Source organism: Necator americanus, chromosome II, assembly GCF_031761385.1.
Source record: "Necator americanus strain Aroian chromosome II, whole genome shotgun sequence".
Taxonomy (NCBI): Eukaryota; Metazoa; Nematoda; class Chromadorea; order Rhabditida; family Ancylostomatidae; genus Necator; species Necator americanus.
Genome location: NC_087372.1, coordinates 41,943,682 through 41,970,382, shown reverse-complemented (window position 1 = coordinate 41,970,382; position 26,701 = coordinate 41,943,682). Strand labels below are relative to the sequence as shown.

General features: G+C 39.4%; 1 protein-coding gene across 2 annotated transcripts in view; it reads right to left on the bottom strand.

The window, feature by feature from the left end:
- RB195_021041 (uncharacterized protein) overlaps positions 1-25,102 on the bottom strand; it is a gene marked incomplete at both ends in the record, with an annotated part of 29,591 nt that extends 4,489 nt beyond the window's left edge. Inside the window, 9 exons of one of the 2 annotated variants that reach the window (XM_064189686.1) lie at positions 250-426; positions 1,554-1,660; positions 5,271-5,354; positions 8,824-8,947; positions 15,409-15,456; positions 18,482-18,519; positions 22,691-22,832; positions 23,648-23,707; positions 25,007-25,102. In XM_064189686.1, the coding sequence (XP_064045567.1) occupies positions 250-426; positions 1,554-1,660; positions 5,271-5,354; positions 8,824-8,947; positions 15,409-15,456; positions 18,482-18,519; positions 22,691-22,832; positions 23,648-23,707; positions 25,007-25,102 (876 nt within the window). Of the gene's footprint in view, positions 1-249; positions 427-1,553; positions 1,661-5,270; positions 5,355-8,823; positions 8,948-15,408; positions 15,457-18,481; positions 18,520-22,690; positions 22,833-23,647; positions 23,708-25,006 lie in introns of those variants that run through there. The other variant, XM_013453424.2, reaches the window with a different exon arrangement.
- Positions 25,103-26,701: the final 1,599 nt, after the last annotated feature.

Here is a 26,701-nt window from a genome sequence, read left to right as displayed (position 1 = left end):
GCGTGATGAGAAGAACCACCCCGAGTCCCGCAATCTACAACCCATCTCTAGCTTTTCCTGCGGATTCCCCCACCACGTCACATTCGTGGTATGCTACCTTCAATAGAGATGCAGAGTAACCATGTGGCTGTTGTCGTCAAAAGTGAAGGGCGAAAGGAATTCCTCAAATAAAACTTGTTATTGATGTGATGCCCAATTTGCAAGTAATGAAGAAAAGCGAAAATGTAAAATGAGAGCTTTAAGAATCACCATTAAACAAGAGATGTGGACATACTGCAGAGATCCAGAACATCTACAGGGTGATATCAACGGATCAGACGCATCGGATGGCCAGCAACAATGGCAAATCCGACAAAGCGGCTCATTTCCAGATAGATCTGAGGCAGCAAGTGAATACAAAGATGGTAAAGACGGTGATACATGTTCCTGAAATAAGACTAGTGAATAGCTGATCGAAAGGGATCCACTACTAAGCTTCAAAGTAATTCAGCTCAGTTCCAAAGTACATAATATGTAGAGAAAGCACTTCATCTCTTTAACTCAACAAACATTCTCACCGTTTTTTGCATGATTTTCGTTCCTCCTCGTTGGTGCACTCTATCTGTCATTTATCTAGAGCAGCGACAGCAGTGCACGAAGCAGAATATACGGTAACATTTTTGGAAACATTATTTGGAAAAATTGCTACTAATGGGAAGAAGAATTTTGTCAAAGACAAGTAGAAGGTAACTCTTATAATTATTTCTTAAACCAGCAATCTTCAGACAGTTTTATCCTTTGTATCTGTATTCACAAATTCACATCTGATAAGTAGAGAATTGTTGAGAACAGAATGTGCTCTGAGCGGGTGAACAACTCAATGACGCAATAGAACAGCTATTTCAGAAAGAAGGAAAAACTAATGCACCTATTATGGATGGCATAAACCACAGGCGATTTCGACTCTTTCGATCTGGAATAGCACAACAAGAGAAATCAGCACGACACACAGCACACCTGGCCGTCATTGTACTAGGTATTTGCCCGCGAAGCACCTCAAGGACGTGCAAGCGAATGACAATTTGAAACGATATTTGAAATAGTCATTAGATACTACAGCAAGTACATAAAGACCGCAGCTTGCAAATTACAATGGAAATTATACTGAATATAAACTTGTTCGCAAGGGCACAAATAAGAGGAAAAGGAAAAGTGAGGTACCATTCCAAAGAGAATCATAAAGAATCCCTTAGCTAGTGTCTAAGAAAACATGTCGCCGTAATTAGAACAAGAAACTATGTCTGAGAAAGCACGCTGGTGTAGTTACTACGTTAGTAGTAAGAAGAAAATATAAATAAACACATAGTAACATTATTTAGAAAAACACGTAGTATAAATCATATTCGATAGTGTTAACTGTGCACTTATGATATATTTATTGTTCGCTAACTTATTGGACGATATGCTAGATATGACCATTCATTTGCTAAATCTTCTTTTTGCGATACGCAGGCGACTTGTATTTGTCAATTGTTTGAAAGAGGATTAACCAGATATACCTATATAAACAATACCTGATGTGTCTTAGGACACGGGAAATCTGTCGTCAAACAATGTTGACAAAGAATTCCTAATTGTGATGGAGCCTTCGCCATATATAAATCCATATCTATTGAGAAATCTGAAATAGGGCACAATGAGGACGAATTGTATTCTAAGGGAGCATCTTTTTTCAGTTTCGAAGAAATCAAGCAATATCAAAAGAAAATGGAAGAAGCATTAGTTGTAAACAGTTAAAATAAGCAGGTCCCTAGCTAAAGGGCAAAAAAGGGATTTGGCAAACACAGCGAACTGCAAACACCCTCAAGTTAAGGTCTAAATTAGAATTACTACAAACAAAAAGCAAGAACAAGTAGCAAGGACATCTGACGGTTGAGAAGTTAACAAAATGACCGTAGCCACTTGAAAATACACATGCACAAATGCATATTTAAGAAAACCAAAGAAAGAAATACTGGAGATCCTCCAGCCATTTGATCTGATTCGAAGACTTCATGTTCTGATGATTACTGTAGTCTTCTCGTAAAATGCGCATGGCTATGTGGATTCTAGTTATCTACTTTTTGCATTTTTTTAGCATTAGTCATTTGGAAAAGAGTGCAGAGTGTAAAACAGACCACAAGTAAATTGCCTTAAACAGAATGTGCATAACGAAAAAAAAAAAACTGCAGCGAAATCAAAAAGTTTCATGGTGATGCATCGAAGGCTATCACTGAAATATCATAAAGTGATATTTAAAAAGCCAGTAATTTTCGTTTCTCATTCAGGTCAAATACATACGCATATAAGTGCGCTGCTCTCGCTAAAAATCACTACTACCATGTAACACAAGCATTCAATCTCGTGATCGTTCTTGCGATTGCGTTTCTAATAGGGTTTTTGGCCAAACATAATCAAATGGAAAACGTTCGCAAAATATTGGGTTGTGGAGTAAGTCAAGAGCGGAATAGAGACTACACCTACATGTTGTTCACACAAGGTAATAGTCTTATTCACATCAACACTCCTTACAATAAGTATTCTTTATCCTTTCTTGAAATGAGCGAGACGTGGAACACGTGTGCAACATATATGCAACAGAAGTCTCGAACATTAAATAGTGAGCTGTGAGACGTTAGTTGTTTTCTTGCATAGAAATACACGCGGACAAATTTTCTTTCATTCAATTCAATTTCTAATAGCATCGAAATGACTTTAGGACAAGAAAATTCCGGAGAGAAACTATCAGTTGAAATGAGAATACTGTTTCCGGATGCTCCCTTCAGACGGCGATTTCCAATCACTACAAAAAAATTGATGGCAGAAGTGTTTTGGCCTAGCTCAATTTCTCAAAGATGCCTAACACTTTCAACATCAATTCATATTCCCGGAGCTTCATAAACGCATATGCGGCCTAGATAATGACTTCCGTGGAGTAAGCGACGAGTCAGTATCTCTATTCGTCCTAATAAGTCTGGTTTTTATTCGCTGACTCCGAAAGCATGAAACGCTTGGGAGGGTTTGGTCATTTAACGTGTTCTTGATGTTAAGTCTCGAAAAGCATCCGTGGATATGGACTTTTAAGAAGCGATCGGAGCAAACTTATCGCTAATGGAAACTGTAATTAAAAGTGGCAGGATGCAGAGTACATCACAAAGAACAATACTCCTCTCTCAGTAGAATTATCTTTCGCAACAGCAACAGCTCGAAGAGATTTATCAAAAACCAATGTAAGAGGCATCAAGAACTATGCGCATAAAGATATTTTAAAATAACCTCCTCACATCACAAGCAGGCACAAGTCATATGTTCAGTCATCAAACATCGGCGGTATAGCAGAACACTTTCTGAAACAATCCCTAGAGTGGTGGACAGCAACAATCTCGTCTTTCTGCAGGCTTCTATCCTGTTGTCGCGTAGAAAACTATTCGATTCCTCTGCTGATTGTGCGAACCCAACAGAAACAATGTACCAATGTTGTTAATGGGTGATATTCATACTTCTTCGAACTAAGAAATGCAGATAACTTTTTCGTCTGTCCAACGCGAAAGGTAATCTGTGATGATTAAACGAAAAGAAATGTTTGAATTGTTGAGATTGAAGCGTAAAATAAACGATGCGCTAACATCAATTCAGAAAATTGATCTCTATATCTATCATCGATTCAATGCTACATGTTCCATGAGTGGTGAACCAACAACGACCCCTTTCATAAGTGACGTCTTCACATGCACTAGAATTTACAACTCCCTTCTCTAGCAATTAAAAATGTCAACAGAATACGACATTGAGAGTTCTGTTGATAATTTTTGAAGAAATCAAAGGGAGTTTTCTTGCGAAGTGTCAAATATAGCAGATATTGGCCCTGCACATTCATCGAATAATTCCCAGCGAACATGCTTCATATGTCTTCAATATCTCCAAGAAGAGAACGAATGAGGAGTTAAAAGTGATTAGCATCATTATCAGACAGTCAGTATAAATCGGGAGAACTCATCGTCCATCGTTTCTGAATTATGTGGGAACAGCTCGCTTGCACCGCTCTCTTAACTACTTATGCACTTTCGATAGCTCAAAGCTCCCCCCACCCGGACTGTGACTGCTGTGAATTATGGAAAATGGAAAAGATCCTGAATATTCTTAGAAAAACAATCAAGGAATGTTAAAGAACCTTCAGTTGCCTTCGCTTTAATTTTTTTTCTTCTAAAATTCTTAAGTTAAAGAATGCCTCGAACAAGAATCCGCTACCAACTAAATTCGAAACAGCTGCAGATTCTTAGAATTAGTCCACAATTATCGGAAACAAGAGTTTGAGACTTCGCTGATCTTATTACAGTTGCACTATGGTTGAGAAGCTTCACCTTGGAAAGATGGAAAGTAAAAGAAGAACTAAACAGGTTTGCTGAGATAGAGAAAATAATAAAATATCATGTTTCTAATTGTAGTGAAGGAGCGGGTGTACTGTAGCGGTTAGAGGATTTGCTTCCTGCAAAGAGGTTCGAATCCGCCCTAGACGCATCACAAGCGGATTGATTAACCCCAGAAACTTTACTTTAACTTAATTGTAGTGGAAATATATAAGAAATACAAAAGTAAAAGATGTCTTTGTATGGTTCAACACCAAAGCCAGTTTAAAGGCATCACCTCAGGAATCTGAGGTGTTACGGATTTCAGGTGGAGTATTCGTATACGGGATAGTAGATTATGGAGAGGGGTGCGATTCCGTCCATTTTTTTGCTAATTGCCGTAAAAAACGGCCCGGAAGATGCGACGCATGCACAAGGCTGACGCGCTCCAATCGAATTCGTTGTAGAAAATAGCGCCCGGAACGCTCAAAGCCGCATCATCCGGAGAGTTTTTTCATGACAATTAGGGAGATGTGGATGGAATCACCCTCCTCCCCATAATGTACGACGCCGCATAGGCATAACCCGCCTTGAACCCGCACCACTCCAGATTCGTGGGATGATGGCCTTTAAGCAAGGTTACAACAAAGACCTGATATAGGATACTTAGTTGCTCCAAGAAGGAAATCATCAGGAGCGAAAACTATGTATGCTGCAAGAAGTCAGTGCTGCCCTGCATCTAGCAGCGTTCTTCAACAGTTGTTGTTTAGCACTTGTTGTTCAACCAGCATTTGTGTTGTCTAACATCGATAACACTCGGGAGCATGTTATATAATTGCTCACAGTAACTGTCAGGAATTTTAAATTTGCAGGTCATGCACTGAAAACCTAGAGAACGGCACTGACCTTCGTTGTTCCGTAATGACAGCAACGATCCTTGACAAACACAGGGTCGCGTTTTTTTCAGTGGACGTCGCGGCGGTGATGTCGCTGAAAATTTGTGGAAATATTCGCACTAGCGTTACTAAAAGCACACTGCAGCAAATGCATGTAAAACGGCTGCAAATCAACTAGATACATCAACATTGTCGCATGCTATCAGCGAGATTAGTTGGAAATTGGAATTAGAAAATTCTAGCATGCTACATCAAATAAAACTATATGGAACCAGGAAATCCCTAAAACTATATGAAACCAAAGAATCAATTTCTTGTACTTGTTTCGATAATTTTTCTTCATGCCGATATAAATACTAATATGTCAACTGCATTCCGGAGATAACCTCGTTCATTGAGTAAAGCCTTACCCGAACTGAACTTACCCATGAATAACAAGCATTCATTTCACATCGATCAAAGACATAAAAGCGGATTTTCTGAACGTCAATCTAATAAGAGACCTAATGAAAACAGCTCGATTTTTCAGTCGTTAACGCAATACACTGGACGAAAAAAAAACCTGCTTTGGGTTCATATATAAGTGTAGCTAGTACTCTCTGTCTTAGGTGACGTTTCTGCGTCATCAGCATCACCTGAGGGTAGGTATATGAAGATGTAATTTGAACTCTCAAAGATCTCGCCATAGTTCAAGGTTTTGAGAAAGAAGATCGCATGTATTATAAGGAAGATTGCATGCATTGTTCGTTCCGTTAGAGTGACGTAATAACCGGAAAATTTCTCCGCATCGTAGCGGAAAAGAAGAGCAAAAACGATAATTTCGCTTAATACAAAAAAATAGAGAGGTGATAGTGCAGAAACATTGGCAAAGCTGCTGTGAACTCTGCGGGTAGCCTAAGAGCGAACTTTCATACTTAGAAATGTAACGAATGGCAGATTGCGCCGAAGAAGGAATCAGATTTCTCTCTTATGCACGGACGAATAACTCATCTGGTCATACAATACCAATAGAAGAATCAAAAGCGGAACGACTCATAAAAACTATTTTCTAGTAGGGTTTTCGAGTAGTAGTCCCCTGCAAAAACAACTACTTGATCTTTCAAAAGAAGGTGTAGGAGACCTCAACTTCTCGCTCGAGGCCGCTCCGGAACGCTCGAGGACGTATCTTCGGGGCCGTTTTTAACGCCAATTTGTAAAAAATAGAAGGAATCACCCTTTTCTCCATAATCTACGATCAGGTATACGAATACTCCACCTGAAATCCGTACCACCTCAGATTTGTGGGGTGATGCCTTTAATGCATAGACCTGCAGTATTTTTGCACAACTCTTTACGAATAGTGCAACAAAACTAGGTTTCTCTAAAGATGTAAAATACCACGGAATCTGAATCTAAATGCTGACGTTATCTAAAGCATGGAAAATACTACAGGCTCTGAGAAACGTACGCCATTGTTTCTCTACTGCAAATTTTGTTTTGCGTTAGTCACAGTCATGTCAATATCAAGTACTAGAACATGAAGATGTGAAGAGAAAGAGCGAACATTACATGGCGGATGGAAACAACTCTTAATGCGGAAGAAGTTTTCTGAAATACCCGAGCTACGATGTTTGTTGTTAGGCAGGGTGTCCCTCGCAGAGCCATTGTTTACGCGATGGCAAAGCGATGTTGACTAGCGGATACGGAAGATCAATGAAACTTTGAGCAGACCAAAAACCTGTGAGCTAGTTTCACATAGCGGCGAACACTTATCATATTGTAGAAATCAGCTAATCAGATATTTAATCGTTGCAATATAAGGTTGTCGCATAAGACACTTTCTCTTTTCTGATTGCAACGTTTTGCTGCGCATGTTCATTCACGGTGTTACGGTCTAGCGAATGCGAGAAGTTCTCCTTGTAGACTTTCACAGCACTCACTGCCAAACATCAGTTTGCTCCTTAGCTGCTATTATGTCACACGACTATCTGCACTACCAGACTCATCTTCGTCATACAGTTCTCGGTCACAACTCTGGCTTGAAACAAAACAAGACAACCTAGGCCAAATTTACGGTGCGGCTCTGTTAAAAGATTTACGAAGTGGTTTGCCAAATTCAAGAGTGGTGACTGGTCGGTTGGACCACGGGAGCTGGACATCGACAAGCTGCAGGACTTTGTGTAGGCGGACCTAAATGCCAATTGCGAGTTACCGACCGCGTTTGGCTTTCACCACTCCACCAATACGAGTGGCCTAGCGAAGACTAGTAAAAAAAAACTCGGTCAATTGGTAGCTTAATAGCTGTCTGAGTCCGAATAGGCTTTCTTGCGTTTTCTGAAAAAATGGTAGCAAATGATCATTTAACATTTTTGATAGCTGATGAAGCTCATCTCAGTGCCCGTATCAGCAATTGTTGTCCTTCCATGTTACAGAAATGTTTCCTAGTCCTTCAAATACACATTGCAAATTTTTGTTTTTGGAAACACCCTGTTTCTTTACTTATATCAAGCCAATAATTACTCCAGCTCTTTAGCTCATAACGACTAATTTTTCTTGCCGCAGCTGTGACAGCAATGATTTTTAAATCCACATTCCACATTTGTTGGTTGTAGGAAATTCGCCCTTTCATCGACAGTGAATTGTGACAGTGAATAGTGAATTGAGGAGCCTTCTTCCAATCGAAGTCCGAAAAATCTCATAAGCCTTACCAAACATTCGTGACTGAAATAGTGGACTACTCTTCTCTTCATCACTATTTACCGCATTCTGTTAAACGTTTTTGACGATCTTGGAAGTTTTCCAATTCATTTACAACAATGGTGTGCGCAAAATACTTATATAATATTTGGCAATAATTTATGTATTAATACAATAATAATATTATATATTTTATATTATAATATATTTTATGTAATAATATTTGGCCATGAATTTTAACTCAATCTTCGTAAATTTACGTTTGCTCAATGCAGTTTCTTTGAAAAGTTTCATTTAGCCCACTCCACCTACCTACAAGGAAATAAGAAATTTAAAAATAATAGAGAAGGGAACAATAGATCGAAAAAACGAGAAGATCGAGTAAGGCATGAAATTTGAAGTAAGGTTATCATTTTGTCACCCTCGGATGAGTAATTTTGTTCAGCTGCAGAGCCGGAATCGGTCTTAGGTGAAAGGCGTAATTCTAGGTTTCAAAGAATGAAGAGGTCCGCTGATGCATGCCACAATTTTAAAAACCAATCTAAAAAAACCGTGAAGAGGACTGAATAACAAGCGAAACACCCTTACAGAAGAAAAAACAATTATCAACTGAATACTCTTCTCCCAAAAATGATTGAAGAATATTTGACTATCCTCAAGTTGCTTTGCACCGAAGGAATCACAGAAGAATATTTGACTACCCTTGAGTTGCTTTGCGCCAAAGAAATCAATTTTGACATGACACTAAGGAGATATGAAGAAAATTACTAACTGACCTACAAGACTAGCCCGTGAAGCAGATAGAATATCAAAGAACTCCTGCAGGATGTATTTGAAGGATGTGACCAAAAGAAATAGAGTGGAAGAAAAATGTATGTTCAACCTACCGTTCGCGTTATTGGTTGTTTCACAAAAACTATTCATTGACTGCGTCTTTGAGATATGATGAGGAGATGATGGGAGGGCTGTGACAAATGAACCAGAGGATAACAAGCGTATACGTTCGCCCATCTGAAAAAAAGGATCATTCATCTCAAGAAATTTGTACTAGAACAGAAGTTTTGATAATTACTGGCAAACACCTAAATTTAGCAATGAATGTCGACACCAGAGGTAATATATATTCAAGATTTACTTCGTTCTGTATAAGGGTGGTAGCGCCCGATCACTTGACCCATGCGAATGTGAAGATTCAGGACTCAAAATGGATAGATCTGCGGCTGTAGCCATGTATTCATAAAGGTAAATTGAAAACAGTTACCGTGACAGGTTGATGTAACAATACAGCTTTAAGTTACGCAAACGGTCTTCTCTAATTCCAACGGCAATTTTACACATGCTATTCACGAATCACTTATCAATCACAATTACACGAATCGCTCCCACTTCGCCAGCAATCAACGATTCGATTCCATTAATTTGTGTACACCCCTTACCTTGCCTTAATAGAACATTTTCAGCTGAGGTTTTGGAATACGCTGATCAAAAATATCATAACCATTTCGCCTGCGAGAGTTAATGTTAGCGATTAACTGGCATTCATTTTATTTCATCCGACACGGTGTCAAACCTATAAAAGTTGTCCCACGCGCTAATTGCGGATATGTAGCCTTTTTCGACTGTAGTGAGCAGCCTCGAAGTCCGCAACGCGGAAGCCACGTATTAAGCTATTATTATAGCAGTATTATTAGCTGCGTCAATTCCCTCGAATTGCTTCAAAGTTAGCTTTTTTGTGCGAAATAGCTATGGCTTTGCAATGAATCCGTAACAAACGCAGCGTAGCGTAGAGTGCTATGTGTTCCCGCTGATTGTAACATAGCATCGGCACTGAGCAATCCAAAATTTCTCCAATATGAACTGCTTTATGATTTTCTGTCGCGTGTAAATAGTTCCGAAGTAGTTGATGAGTAGGCTCCATATAATAGAATAAGAAACAAAGTGGTTAAAGTTTTACCTTGCGAGGCAGTATATGATGAGGCTAGAAAACCTCGAACTTAATTAGCAAATAATTCATAGATTTCCACTGAGATTGTACTGTTAGATATTGTAAAAGTGTATTGCTTCATCACGTTAGAGCTCACGCAAAGAAAAAACACTACAAATACGAAAGACCGCCTAAGCCTTGCAGTCGTGTTTGTATACATATGTATGTTTCATTCCTTTACTTATTTGCATAGATTTCAAGGGAAAAACTAAGTCGTACGTTAAAACTGTGTTCTTACGCCAAGTGAAAAAGAACTTTGCATCAGCGTTCCGGAACACATATTAGAGCTAATGGAGATATTCACCGAAGAAGAAACTGGAACTAAAAGAGAATGGCAGAGAGTACACGGAACCTAATCCAAAGGTGAAATGGGAACTTAAGCGAAAACAACGTACAGAATAGATTCAGCCCTTGTAGCATGAATATTGCGTGCATTTCTAACATTAAAGCGAAATAAGAGGTTAGACCTACGTTTGTACAATTAACTTCATCCTAAAGGATGGGCATTCCAAGTATTGCAAGCACAGATTGTGGGCTTAGCAACGACGATTTTCTAAAGATGTTAATCATCCGAAAAAAATACTAATAAGAAACATATGACGTCCCTGCCATCCGACAAATCTTACATATAATTACCAAAGTGTATACATATCAGCCAGAATTTTGAGGATTTAGACGCACAAGAACCATTTGTGGAAACTTGAAAGAGCAAAAATAAGACCGGTAAAGGAGAAGAAAACAGCCCTGTGGCTCTGCATTACTGCGGGCATTTCCCAAACGCAGCATGCAATTAGCGTGCCTGTGACTAGAATTTTCACGAAAAAGCGAGCAGCAAACAGAAATTGTATGAGCATCATTCAACATAAATTCGTCCTTGGCATAGCCTACGAGAGAACATTGTAGGTTAGATTTGTGCCGTTTTATTCACCATTGTAACACAACAAGCATGCAGGAAGCCAATTAAGGCATTGTTTTCGGCTGATTCTGCCGCGTAATGAAGGAACGAAAGCTCTCTTGCTAGAAGCGTCAAGCGTAGCCAGAATATGGACGTGAACCGAACAGGAAAAGAAAAACAAAAGATCACTAAAACGTTTTGACCTAATAAGAGTCCATTGCAACACGCTGAAAGCTTATTTATTTGTTCCTGCATAATCTCCATACACAAATAAGTTGCAAAAGCACAATTGTAGTTGTAAAAGTACATGGAGTACTTCTGAAGGACGGCTTTTACACTAGAAGTTTTCAGTGTCAATAATGAAACTAGAGGAGAAACTAACAAAATACAAGCGCCGAGGTAGAAGTGCAAAAACATCCTTAACTCAATCAGCTGTGAGCATGAGATTTTGTGCACTCTCAAAGGGCTGCAAAAGCAAAGTTTTTAGCCTGCTTGTCTCATTTGTGCGCATGCTGTAGACGTCAGGAGTTCTCTTAGCTTTAACTGCAACTCCCAAATTGAAGTCCAGCTTTAACCTTCATGGCACGATGGAATCAAATAGATCAACCTACTTCAATTTTTTTCACTTCAAGCAGACAATTTTGCAGCATTATTCCTGTCGCATCTCATCATTCTGTTATATATACATGTACTACATTTTTGTAACTGTCACAGGTACTCTACGGATGCCGGCGCTCAGGTCGACTTCTTGCGGGCATCCTGGCATCAAGTTGCGCACGGTATATTCCCCACTACCAACCATGCCGTCAGGATACGCGACGATGGTGTAACTATGCTACGCTCAACTTTGTATTTGTATAAATTGTCGACTGAATTGCATTTGTGGTTACTAGCTTCGATTCCTTCCGCTGGATTCTATCTCTCCGTGTTGGTCTTGAATAACCGTTCGCTCGGAACGCCTACTCGATCATTAGTTTCCATGCGAAGTAAACTTTGCGAACGATGCGGAGTTTAACCGAGTCTTTCTATCTGTTTTAGCAACTCCCAACGACTGCATAAACCAAATAAAACCACTAAATGGGATTCATCTCTCTCGCTCTTGCAAAAGCTCGCAGCTCCGAAAACATGAGATGACATATATGTGTTCTTTAAACAAATCCACTTGACACTTAACACCTCCCTAACCTCTATCGCATTGCGGCAAATTTCAGTGATCAAGATACCAACCTCCACTTTGTGCAGAAAATGAGGGTCGCAAACGCTACATTGGAACAAGTATCAGAGCGCTTTGGTGAGTTATTTGATACACTACCCAAGTGTTTTTATAATACAGAAAAGATTCTAAATCCTCGTTGTGAATTGTGAATCCAGCTCTAAAGCTGAGGAGAGTTCAGAGTGACACCACGTCGAGTTATTGCTGCATATCTTATAAATCTGTAAGTACCCATACGAGATCTATCTATCTTCTGTCACAGGTCTCTTTTACCTCCAAATATACAGAAGAACGAAGAAAGAATGGAATGAAAAACCGTTTTCTAAGCTAATCGTCACAGAAGTCTTTTGTACTAAATTTTCTGGCGTGTGCAAAACAAATGAGAACCCATCTCTCGACTCCGAATGCGTAGTAAAGTCCGGAACATCTTCAAGTTCAATACATTCCCAGTCATGAAATAGATTAATGGAAAAAGAAAGAACCCAAATTTTCGAACATGGAGTTTTTTTGCAGTGGCGAACGTTAGTCTCATCGAAAAAAAATAAGAAATCGCAAGGTAGACAATGCCGAAATGGAAGCCGGAAATGAGTCGACAAATATGGACGATATGAGAACTGTATCAGAAAAAGTTGAACAACTAAATCAAAAACACTGACAACAGCAGATTCGTCTCTGATCTATACCCTCTTTCGCGATCTACAATTACCAAAAATGAGACTGCCCACGGCAAAGGGTATCAGCAGCTTCACTGTGACACTAACCACTATATCTATTCACTTTAGAAACAATGAAGATAAAATGTTGTGAACAAAAGGCGAAAAGAACATTTCTACAATCAGAACTAACCGAAGGCAAAAAGACAGAAAATAGGGCATGACTCTTGTCATCACTGCTAAACTGGTTACCATGAAAATCAGAGTAGTAAGATGAAATTTCAAGGAGCGGTCATGAGGTTCGGCTCAAACATTCATACTACCAAAAGCACACGAGTCGCCTTTAAACAATACTATAACGTTTCATGGGGAGCCAGTTACAGGAACCTTCACGCGAAAAAATTAGAATGACAAGAAGAACCAGAAGTGTTGAAAAGGTCCCCTATTGAAGCGATAGCAGGATCACATTAGTCCCAGCAAATGCCTATCAGAAAATATCGCAGGCGCAAGAGGATAAAATGCAAACTCAAAATATGCACAAGAAAAAAAGGAAGAGTTCAGATGACGGGTTTTGCTGATTGAATATTACCATAGTGGAAACAATATAATAATAATATAGCAAGCAAGAAGTCTACTATGTGTCATTCAGAACAATTCTAAAAAATCGGCAAGAAACCTGAGCAACAAACACAAGAAAAGTGATAAGAAGGCAACCCTCAGTAGTTCAGCGAACATTGCTCAGTCTGATGGGTACCCAGCAAAGGTTTCCCACTCAAAATGGAGACATGTAACAGAGTGCTGGTGCCACAAGATAGAACAGACAGAGATCCCTCTCTGCTTTCCTTTCATTTCGGATGATATGAGCAATGCCGTGCGGGCAACCTTACGACAGTCTTAGAGTCTGCAAAACTCAGTCAGAGTAGTTAACAATCTGCTAACCTTAAAAAAAGGTAGTCCTCAATAGGGCAGACGACAGGCTTCATGCGTCGTTCATCCGAATGGAAAACATGGGTATAGCCTGGTATCGAGGTTGTCTACCTGGCCATCTGCTAGTTATGTAGGGCTGAGTACATTGGCGAAATACAGGAAGATCACTAGCACATGGGGGCAGATATAAGGGGAATCATTATCAGTTACTATTAGCGAGGCAACTCTAACAATCAGTGGTCCGCTAACATCACGGTTTTATGGCTATCAACGTGAGCGCTATTCTGGTGTGCTTCTCTGACGTTGTCGTTCGCTAAGTCACATCTGCGATGACGAGGCGTTTTGAGATGACAATTTACACATGTCTTTGATTCCTCAGACCCTGAAAAAGTGACGACACCAAAACGATAGCCAGAATAATATTGGTTCTGCTCAAAACGTTGTACACAAAAAGTGCAGTATTTCCATCAACGCTGTCCTGACGCTAGCGTGATGCAAGTCACATGATGTTGAGATGAAACGTGTGCGTTAAACCTTCAGACGTGTACTGGTACGATAGCAGTAACTGTTGGGATTCAAAGGTGCTAGTAATCTACCCAAATGCGCACTTCTTTTTTCACGGGATCATAAAGGTGTGCAGGTATAGAAATGAGCAAACACAGCAAATATGCATAAAAGCGGTTGTAGCTTTCTTTCTCTTTAGCGCATCTTCTATAGCGCATCTTTTTCTAAACCCCATAAGGATATAACAGCGGGGCTATTCTCATACGTCGATTTTGAAAATCATAATTATCCCAAGCGAAAATATTGATTATCCCGATCTTGCGGTTTTGCTCACTTTTTTCATAGACTTCGTAAAATACTGCCATGTTGATCTCTTATATCCTCTGATTACAGACACTAGGCAACATTCATGAACATTCATTCAATGTATTTCTCTGCATAAAAACTAACTTCGTTAATCTTCAACATATTCTTTAAAAGAGATTAACAGGAATTACTGGGTCGTTTTTACATGATGACGTTGTAAAGATGTTTCTCAAACATTAGATATTGCCGCAAAATGACTACCATATCGATAATTAACTAGTGCTAAATCTTGGCTAAACAGGTTTTGCTTCGTTCCATCTTAACAGATATCCATCTAAATCAAATTTTTTTTAAAGTACGTCTTTGCTTTGCAGTGACGACTAGCAAAAGCTGTGGCCACTTTTTGTGCAAGTTGGGTTCCCCTCAAACAACCCAATTTTCCCGCACTGTCAGTTGTATTTTGCTCTCTCAAGATTTTAAAGCAGGCACACATTTTGAAATTCGCCGACATCTTTTCGGCCAATTTCAAAGTGTTAATAAAAGGTAGCGTCCAAGTGCAAATTTCAACCTAACCCAAACACAATTCTTCTTCTTCTTTTATTTTTTGAAGGCTAAAAGACAGTAAAACTACAAACGCTGGGAAATTTCCCTTGCTTTAATAGCTTTAAAACTAGGATCCTCTTTCACAAGACCTCCAATGTTAGCTCAGCGAAGTTGGATAACCCTTGAATGAAGTGAGGGGACCAGAACAACTACTTAAGAGGCTCTTAGACTGAAGTTGTAAGACAAATGTGTAACTGTTTTATGCCCATGCACTCGAACTCTTCATTTTTACTTATTTAAAACGAGCGTAGGGAGACTACTGCAATGAACGTTCAGCTTTAGCTTATAATCCGACATTCTCATTTGTTATGGTGAAACGAAAGTCACCTTCCGAAATAACAGTAACGCTTTAAAAAGAAACCAGATAATTCTTTTAAAAAAACTTACTTCGTGGAAAAGAGAGCGCTTTCTTCGAGGAGTTGCCAAATTTTTAATCTGAAACAAAAAGGATGTCGAGGATTAGGCGACAAGAACTTTCAAAAACGATTATATCCCTACCTTGTTCCTAACACTCACAAAGGTGTAATGATTTAAAGGCACCATACCACAAATCTTAGGTGGTGAGGGAAAGGCCAGAGATGGAGTTGTAGATTGCCGGATCCGGGTTGGTTCCGCTCATCTTTACATAATCGTCTTATTGCGCACGCGCTGCGTTCAGGTACGAACGGCTGAAGATTAATGAGGTCTCTTCGTAAGCTGTTCAAGCAAAATCAAGGAATAAGCTGCTGAAGGGAATGGAACGTGTACATAAAGGAGCGTTCTAAAGTGCCTTGTAGGAACTAAAACGGTTCCGTTTTTTTATGACGATTAGGGAGAGATGAAAGGAAATAGCCGGGATCCTGCGATCTACAACCCATCTTCAGCTTCTCCCACAGGTTACTTCACCACGTCAGATACGTGAGATGATGCCTTTAAGTAGGTGGGAAAAGTTGGGGATAATTTTCGCCGTCCGGGAGCAATTAACGTGTAATTTGATGTTGATACATCATAACGTCATTTCAGACGCGCTTTCATGCACAATCTCGCCGAAAATTCTGTCACTTGATTGCGAATAACGTTAGTTAAGTTTAATTGCTTCGCATTCGACTAAGCAGAAAACTTTGAAATCTTAGCTGTATGCCCTATGCTCTATTCAAGCCTCATAAAGTGAACCGGCTTCTTAAGAGGTTTACTGCGAACGTGTATTCAAGAAGCTTCGACCAGGAACCATTTTTCGCAATAATCTGAAGAACTTTGTAGTATTTGCGGTGCAAAACAATCAATTCTAATAAAGAGATTTTAATTATATATACCATCAAGTAGGATAACAGAACAGGGAGATTTACTTACTTAAAGGCACTTAAAGGCACCCCACAAATCTGGGGTGGTGCGAGTTTCAGGTGGGTTATACCTAAACGAGGTCGTAGATTCAGGGGAGGAGGGTGATTCCGTCCATTTCTTCCTAACTGCTGTAAAAATGGCCCGAAAAGTGCGGCGCGTGCACAAGGCTGGCGCGCTCCAATAGAACTCGTTGTAGAAAATAGCGCCCCGGAACGCTCGAAGCCGCATTTTCGGGTCGTTTTTTACGGCAATCAGAAAGGAGTGGACGGAACCACCCTCCTCCCCATAACCTACAGCCCCGTGTAGCATAACCACCTAAAACTCGCACCACCCCAGAGTCGTGAGGTGATGCCTTTAACATACTAACTTCATGCCGAAAAAAGCGAAAAAAGCAAAGTCAATGGTAAAAATGAACAGTTCTCATTGAAGAAGAGCAACAACTTTAAAAAGCGAATGCTAAAAAAATAATTTAAAAAAAAACTATAAAATACCAAACTGCAATAACTCATCTAACGATAACGGATAACGATCTAAATGCAAATAATCTTGGGATACATTTTCCTTAGAATGAAATATAAAAAAAGGAATAAAGGAAGGAAGTGTTCGCTAATCTGAATTTTCTGAATTCCTATTTGTATTAAATTTTTCACATTTTCTGCAAAGAAGCTCAAATTCGATATGGAAAGAGTTTTCGCATTACTTACGTACGATTTGCTTGTTGACCCTTACTGTCCCCTCCATTAGACAATTTCATTTCAAAAATAACTGAAAGAGTTTTCTATTGTATAAATCTTCTAAGAGATGAAAGTTGTTGTAGAAAATCAGCAACCAGGACCTCGCATCGGCGAGCTGCTTAAAAATCCCGCGGTCCTCAGGGGATACTTGCATGCAGTGAACGCAAAGCTCCGTGGACTGCCACCAAAACATATAAATCTTTCAATCGGAGTCAAATAATAGCAGAAAAACATGCGCATAGGAAAAGGCATGTTTGGAACTCAATTCCTTTCCTAGTATTACACTGGAGGAAACATAAGAGAATAAGAGTGATTGCGACATTAAGTACAGGCATTAACTTGTTGCGACAGAAGCCATGAACTGACCCTTCTCTTTTCAGATCTTACTGCTGTTCGGTCATGAGAGTAACATTAGTTTGGTGACGAAATTCTGCTGGCGAAATATAATACAGTCAATTTTTACACCGTAAGAAAGTGACATGAGTTCTAGTAACTTCAACGAGCAAAATATGCGTGGAGTGTGCGTTCAGAGTTATAATGGGAGAGTTCAATAAAAGTACTCTTATAAAATGAAATACTTATAAAAGTATTATTGCACTGCCATCTTCTATGTATTCTCCAAGATCGTTTTACGAAACACACAGCAGGTAATATTTGCTGTGCATTCGGCAAAAAAGCAAGTAGCCACACAACTGCTTCCCATTTGTTCAGTCTCTTTGAAGAAGGAGATCAAAGATAATCTAGTTGCTGGAATTTCTGGGAGAAGGTCCACTACGAATTTTTTTAAAATCAAAACTACAGCTATAGGCAACGCCTATTCCCTAAATTGGTGAAGCTAAATGAGGCTATTGGGAAGAAACGTCTAAAAGGGAGAAACATCTGCGTTCTTCATGTCAGCAGCAACGGTCCCACGTTGCTAGCATGTCAAGAAAGAGGTTGGAAAAGACCTGATGGAAAATGCTAAAGAATCCATATTCCCTTAATCTACCCAACCTTCAGGCATCACCTTCAAGATAAGCAGTTCGGTGACTGAAGTCAATAGTAACTGAGGGGTTTTTAACCCCATAGATCAGAGAATCATTGCGAAGTAATAGCTGACTAGCGAGAGAAATGTGGACACACGATTTAAACTGTGGAAACAATAATTTTCAAAGTACTCCTGTTTCTCTGTTGCAACAACAGTTCGGTAGCGATCAGCGAAGAAGGCAAAGTAAACGTGACACACGAAGAATTATGCCAAAAAAGCCGAAATTTTCATCAAAATCATACAACTGTATGTATACCATGCTACACACAAACAAGTACTGCTGCATGATCTCGTGTTTATTCACGTTTAAGTAAAAAAAAAACATAAAACTAGAGAGAAATCTACAGAATGCATTATTCTAGCAAGAAAGCGAACGAACCTGTTGGTCGCTGTTGGACTGATGGGGATGATGAGCACCTGAAACTCGGAGATTATTGAAAGCACTTTGAAACAAAAAGCCATGCTCAACGAAAAATTATCTTAGAAAAAAAAAGAAAAAAACTGGTTATTCTTTCCAGAGTAGAGAATGACCTCATAATCAGTACTCTGATATATCGATATATTCGATATAAATATATCGAATATATCGATATATCAGAGTACTGATTATGAGGATGATATCGGTCCGATATATTCGATATAAATATATCGAGCCTCACTGAGATGACAGTCTATATTGTCGTCGGAAAAAATAAATAAAAGTGCTCTGACACTGGTCGAGAAGGTAACAAAATGTGGTACCACTGCACTTCAGTGTCTCCACTAACTGGTCCGAAATCAAAGAAATAAATATCTTGGAAATTTATCCGAATTTATCATTGAAGATGGTCACAAATGCCGAAAACTTGCAAAGAAAAAGATTATATGTATGATCAAAGTTATGAAATGTCCATTCAGCGTAATCAAACATGCATAGGTCCTACTCTAGAACAGAGTGTCGTGAATAGCTATTGGTGGTTTCGGTACTATACCGACTGTTGGATCCAACCACAAAAGATTCCCCTTTCTCCTTATTTTTTGTACCTTGATTATTGGGGATAAAGCAGAAAAGTACGAAAAGAAGTCCCATATTTTATGGGTACATTACAAAATGCATCTCCTTGACACGGTAACCCCACACAAAATAGCGTTACAATGCAGAAGAGATGCTGTACTCGTGCTAACACTAACTACAACTAAAATATGCAATGCGGATTGCAATGTTGCGCAGAGCCATAATATATGCTGAACTTCATCCAAAACCCAGAAAGGGAGAAAATTTCACATCGCTGCGAATGAAAACAAAACCAGCAGAAAGCGAAGCATATACAAGATGATCATATTGGGCTGGCTTTTGTTTTCGAGGTCGACCGCCCAGTGGCATTCGCAGCCAGTTAGCTAAGTTTACCAACCAGCCGGCTCTTCATTTCAAAACACCGAAAGTTTGCTTGCACGAAAGCCACTCACAAGCGACCAATTCTCACAGCGTTCATGTGATATAATTTGTGCATAACACTTTATGTGTTCATATTAATTACAAACGAAAGACAAATACCAGACAAAGACAAATACTTGCACATGTATCATATATCAATGATGGTTAAACAGTAAATAAACATGACGCGCCCCGCATAGCTTCTTAAGGTAATAATCAGCTGCATTCTTTGAAATAGTAGTTCGCTGTGATCACTAAGGGTTATTCTATACCTTTAGTGGCAATTGTTTTGGGGGATTGGTCTGTTTCCAGAAGGAGTTAGATCGGCTCATTCATACTTGTAATGGAAGCGATGTGTCTGGTGCATGCTTTAAAGGCATCATTCCACGAATCTGAGGTGGTACGGATTTCAGGTGGAGTATTCGTATACGGGATGGGAGACTATGGAGAGGGGAGTGACTTCGCCCATTTCTTCCTAATTGCCGTAAAGAAACGGCCCGGAAGATACTGCTTCAGGCGTTCTGGCGCATTATTTTCTACAGGGAGTTCGACTGGAGCGCACCAGCCTTGTGCGGCACCGCATCTTCCGAACCGTTTTTTTTACGGCAATTAAGAAGAAATGGACGGAATCACCCCCTCTCCATAGTCTCCCATCCCGTATACGAATACTCCACCTGGAATCTGCACCACCTCAGATTCGTGGGGTGATGCCTTTAATACAATAAATCATTGTACAGTCTCATTCTTTTCAAATTTCGTTATATGGTTTGCTCCAGCCTCTTCATCAAGACTTCCTATAAGTTTGTAAAGACGCAGTCTGACTAGACGAATAAAATCCTTTCGTATTTACCGGCAGAACTACCGATAACATTATCTCGGCAGAACTACTGATAACAAGCTTGCTTACTGCCTACTGCTGGTGAAAAGTTATTGCTGTGTTCAGAAATGTTTCATTCGCGTCGCATATATATCATTGCCATTTTTGTTTGATGTCGTATATGGTGTCATTGCTGAGTCATTAATGTCATAATTTCACAGTCTATTGTTTGTATTTGCGTTTGGTTTATTTTCTTCATAGGAGAACGATACAAGAGGATTTTTTCGAAAAAAAAAATCCAACATTTAAAACTCATATATGGAATGGAGTTGCAGTCAAAAAAGAAAGCATCAAATAACTTTTAGTCGCAACTTTTGTTCACAAATGTGGCTCATCCAGCCGCCAGCTTCTTGATATAACGATTCCGAGACATCGAAAGATTGAATTTTAGAAATAATCAACTGAAATTTATAGTTATAGTTTGATATTTTATTTATAACATCCTGGCGGTCTAAGCCTTTTCCTAGCTGGGTTTCCGCACAACTTCGCTCAAATATTCAACGTTTTTGCGACGAATTCTTTGACGAACAATTCGAGCACACGAAAAGTATCTGTGGAATATGCCCCTGGTTGGCTTTCATCCTAGGTAACAATGAAAATTATACAAAGAACAGATGATCCTTTTAACCGTTACTTCAGAAGTAAAGAATGTGAAGAAGAAACAAAAAGTAAAGAATCGCATAAAAACGATGGTACACTGAATCCACGGGATTCTCTGTGGTTACGTGGAAAGTTAGCGTCAGTACTAAAAATTCAGCAAATCTAATATAAGAGGAAAGAAACAGATTGATGAGAGATTGACAAATTTCTGCAACCTCTGCGTTATAATGTTTCACAGTAAGCTGGTAAGAAAACTGTTGTTCATTTAAAGCCAACGTTCTCGGGAATTTTTGATGTTGGGTTCTCTTCATTAGTAAAAAGTTCTCGGGACGTAGTTTGTACATGCCAACCTTTTACATCAGTGAGCAATGAAATCCACTTCACGTGCCTTCGTTAAAGATACTTCGGCGTGTAAACTGATCAGTATGATGCCACAAATCCTTCTTCCCTTAGATTGCTAGTGTTTCGTATTTTCTTTGTGATACTTCCAAACAATCTCTACAACCTTATTTATTGGTGAAAGGATGCCAAGATGGGAGAATTCCGCAAACGTTGCTTCAAGATAATTCGGTCCCACTTCGTCTAAAGGAAGAAACCCGCAACTTAGAAGACAAATTTGTTACTTACAAGCAAAAGGATTTAAAGTATTAGACGAGTGTTCCGCGGTGAGCCGAAGACGGTGCAAGCGATTGACATGTGAACAAAACATACTTGTCCTTGTGTAGGATAAGCACGTTGTATTTATATCCTCTCCTTAGATTTTTTGCCTCGACTTGAATTTGATTTGCTGGAAAGAGGACTGGTGACATCATCGTGAAGGAGCGACAGACATCGCAACTTTCTTCGTTCATGCACATAGAAAGTACAAGGAAATTCACCCATCCGGTAACCCGGCCATAACAGAGGAGACCCTCTACAGAAATTCACTGATTCACTGATCTATCAAGAAAATTGACATAACAGAAAAGCTTTGTGACCCATTAGGCCAGGCTCTCCAACAGGAACTTCAGACGTAAAGAGATGTTTCTATAACTTCCATGTAAATGTATATCATTCCAGTGGATGATGAAAAGGCACGATTTAAAGGAAGTTGCGTTTGGAAAATGATGGCTTTGGCGGATTAAAGTGGCGTAATAGCTAGGAAGGCACATCAGCCATAAGGTAACTGCAAAAACGTAGGTTTTTTGAAGACAAAGTGAGTGCCAACGTTTCAGAACGAACAAAAAGTGTTAGTTAGCATTTCCAGATTCTTTATATTCTAAGACTCTTAGAATATGAAGAATCTGGGAACGCTAAATAACAGAAATAAATGTCTGTACTAATCCAAAAGTGCGCAAAACAGAACATATAAAAATAGAAAATAACATCTAGAATATTTAATAATAAAGACAGGAGTTCCTGCAGAATAAGAAGCAATTATTATATAAAGAATACTACCACGTCAACAAAAAAGCGCCTACGCACAAACAGTACAAGCATGCAGAAGGCAAGTTGTGATATCAGCGTTTTTCAAAGGCTTCCTCAAGCAGAGGAGAGAAAGGGATGTACATATGCAAGCTGTACAAGTTCTACATCTGAAATTAACATCGAAAAATGACAGCGAAACTAGAAATTATGCGTGAGCTCTTATGAACATTTCTTTTGCCTCAACATCCTATTTTCCTAATAAATCTCCACGCAAAAGGGAAATCACTCACGTGCTTCCTTTAAATCCACGATATTATGGAACGTTGCAGATTTTTTTGGAGTCTTGTTCGCTTTCGTCGATTTCAATGCGATATTGCGATGATGTTGTATCCATTGGGTGAGCTCTTCCTCGATAGTTCCTAGGTTTTCGCCCTGAGAATGGATAACCACATCAAATGAGTTAAACGCTCGCAAAATGCTGTAGTTGCCTAACTGCGTAAAGCATCACATTATTTCGTTAAAAAAACGAACTTCCAAGGCTCACTCATACCATCTTGCCCTGCTTGTGAATAAGTTTTGGACGAGTTTTGATCAGTTGGATTAATGAGTCGTGTAAACAAAAGTATCTACACGACCTTCAGGAAGAGGAAAAGGGAAAGACAACGGAACTGTCATCGAAAAAATAAAGAATCAGCCATCGGAGGTACCACGTCTTAATCATATTTCGTAAAAAGAGATAGCAACGCTCAATGCAGTGCCCGCACCACCATACATAGTTCTAGTACATAAGAGGTTCTTTACCAGTATGTAGATGACAACAACACTTCTGTGAACACTATCCAGCAATACGTAGCTGCTAGAAGCTGCGCGTCACATGGAAAATTATTCAGCTTATGCGTGGCGAATTTGAGCAAGCCCTAGATGAAGATTGTTACATACAACGGAATCATAGCTTCGCCGTAATCAAATCAAAAACGTTGCGGCTAAGCAAATAATTAAGTTCTTTACTTGATTTGAGAGTTTTAAAAGGGAAAATTATGTTAATATGTGTTAACCAATCTGACTAATGACTGGTGAAACAAAATAGCGCAAGCAAAGTGTAAAGAATTTTGACTTCTTTATGCTTGTTGCGATTCAAAGCACCACTTTGAAGCCATATGTTTGAAATAAAAAAGTAGAGTGATCAATCATTGCTTTCACAGAAAAGAAATGAGGCCCGACAAAAAATTCAAAGCTGTTGCTCTCACCGTTTTACTGCAAATAACACCCGCTCTCATCAATACTGAATCGTTACTAGACGTATCCATCTGAAATAATAGCACTAATTACGTTTGTGGAGGAATTAGCGATGACATATGTACAACCAAATAAGAATAGGAACAATTTTATGCAAAATCATGCTAGATGTATCAATGTGATAGCATTAATAGCAGCAGCTAGATATGTCGAAAAGATTAGAGGTATCAGTAAGGATGCTTGCATTTACTCCAACATAGAAATGATTTAAAAAAAAAACACACACACAGGAAAATAATGAAAACGTTTAAAAATTGCGAATCGCCAGGGAAAATAAAAAGTGATTCGAGAAGAAAAGAAGAACTTTGCTTTGTCAACGGTTAGTAGTAATTTCCACCTAAACGTATTGGTGATTTCCCCAGAATAGAAGGTGTTTTTTCAGCCCAAACAAATATTCTCTCTCAAATACGTCTGCATTAAGTAAAATATCTCTATTTACTGCAATTCGTTATCATTAGGGTTTTGGAACGCGTGTTGGCCCACAGAATGGTCAGGTCAAGTCAGTGTTTTTGTCCTCTCAGACGAGTCTGGTGCCAGCTTGCCGACACCGGAGAGACGAAAGACTTAGTTGGCATCAGTGCGGTTTCGAACCTCCGAGCATGCAGCCACACCGAACCTCTTTCCGACTGCGCCACACCCATCCTAAAATAAGTGATCCCGCACTTAATTCCCCTTTGTAGTGCTGAAAAAGACATGTGAAATAATCTCGTAGTGATTCCGTCTCTCCGATCATGCACCTTGTACGGACAACGGTAGTTCGCTGTCCAGAAAAATTGTGCGGGAGGGGCAGCTTCTGTTGCTTATTTGATTTACATTACCTTGACATTCGACAACAAATTTACCCGCTTTCTATCGCGTGAAAAGTTGGGAGAAGGAAAGTATAAGGAAGAATTTTGCCTCAGTCATGCTCGTGAATTGATTGATTGATTGGCACTAGGACGGTTTCAAAACCATCGCCCATGCAGCCACAACGGACCTGTTACCGTTTGCACTACACCCACTGAAAATGTGTTTCATTATTATGGTTAAGAAAAACAATCATTTCAAGATGGTTTGTGCGACTGAACAGGAGCAAATACTAGTTCCACCCAACATACAACAAATATTAGCTATTCCTAAAGTTTTCCGCCACTTCAACGACAATGCGCATCTTTACACACGACCTCGAGCTGTTTTCAATAATAATACAGTACAACATTTTTGATCATGTTTATATATATATATATATATATATATATATATATATATATGCATACATACACGTGTTAAATGACGTCTGATAGAAAATAGAATTTTACACTCGAATATACCTTATATTGTGGAGTTTGCTGCATCAAAATGACAAGCTTGACCTCTCCATTTGCATGGAAACAATCAATTATGGAGAGGAGGGTGATTCCGTCCATTTATTCCTGGAAGATGCGGCGTCGTACAAGGCTGGCGCGCTCCAGTCGAACTCCTTGTAGAAGATAGTGGGCCAGAACGCCCGAAGCAAGAATAAATGGACAGAATCACTCTCCTCTCCATAATCTACTCTCCCTTATAAAAATACTCCACCTGGAATCCGTACCACCTCAGATTCGTGGAGTGATGCCTTTAACTAACTAAATGAGGCCGAAACTAGCAGAGCTTGCCAAAGTATCCTATCGCTTTCAATTAACGCGGCATGTCACTCACACAGCGCTCATACAGAGGAAAAAACAGAATTCCCATCAAACAAAACCTATCTAAGAAACGAGAACGCGGTGATGGGACACAACGCTCTCGAACAAGAACTCCCTCTTTCTTCTTGTCTTCTTCTTCTCCAACGTTGCTGCGACAGTTGTCGGTCGCTGCCAATTCAATATATTAGAAATTTCGTGTGTTTCCAAAAGCCAAAATCTAAAATTAGCTGAGGGACAAATGCCAAATGCGAAATTCGGTAGCTGACAGAAGCGAAGAAAGAGCAAGTAGAAGCAGCAAATTTGCTGAATTGTTGCTGAGATATTGGTACCAGAATAGTTTCGTTTTTATTCTAAAAATCTACAGAATATCTTTTTAATTTTGATTTAAGCAGATAATACGACAAAGAAACGAGAAGAGTCAAGCGCATAGGTCGAATTACAGAAGAGCAGTGAGAAAAAAAACTAAAAAAACAACATTTTGTTTTGACAGCGTGAAATGAGACCACGCAGGTTCGACACCCATTGAGCCACGTTTTTGCAAGAGTTAGAAATTTAAAACCACTTCTCAAAGATGAAGAATTTAATCATACGTAGTTATAAGCGATTTGAAAGTGGATTTAATGGTTGCTCCACAAAACAGTCATACCGTTTTTTTCTCCACCACTTAGTCTTTTCCAATATTAGGTGGGAGATAGGAAAAAAAAATGGTATTTTCCAATCAAAAAGTTGGAAAAACGGTTAGGCCCTGGAGATCTTTTGACGTGGCATCTAATATATAATAACCTCGGCTACAACATACTGGAAGGGAATGAATGGAGTTGATCTGAGTTATGAGACTTTGTTCAGGACACTTTTCAGGACGCGAACAAATATCGGCTTTTGAGAGGTTTTCCCATTCTAGAAATGCGAGGCGGTTTTTCAAAGTAAATCATCCACATATTCGTATAGAGGGACCAGGGAAACCCTCACATGGACATTTTCTTAGATTTTCTTTTTTCGTAAAATGAAACGGATTGCCTATCGAGGCGTTCGAATGGATTTTCGACGAATCGCAGGCGGGGGGAGGGGGGAGAGGGGGGAGAGGAGAGCGCAAAGGTGGCGCGTTGCAATAGAGGACGTCGTAAGGAACCGCATTCCGGAGCCGTCTGTTTACAGTGATACAGGGGAGATGAGCGAGATACCACCTGTTTTTGCAATCTGCGCCCCCGTATAGTCTTTGGCCTTCGGAAATTCACACCACGTCAAATTCGTGGGGTGATGCCTTTAAATTCCAATTCCCGCTAAATCAGCATCAAATCAGATCAAATTCAGCTAAGAAAGGATAAATGACAAAGTTTCTGG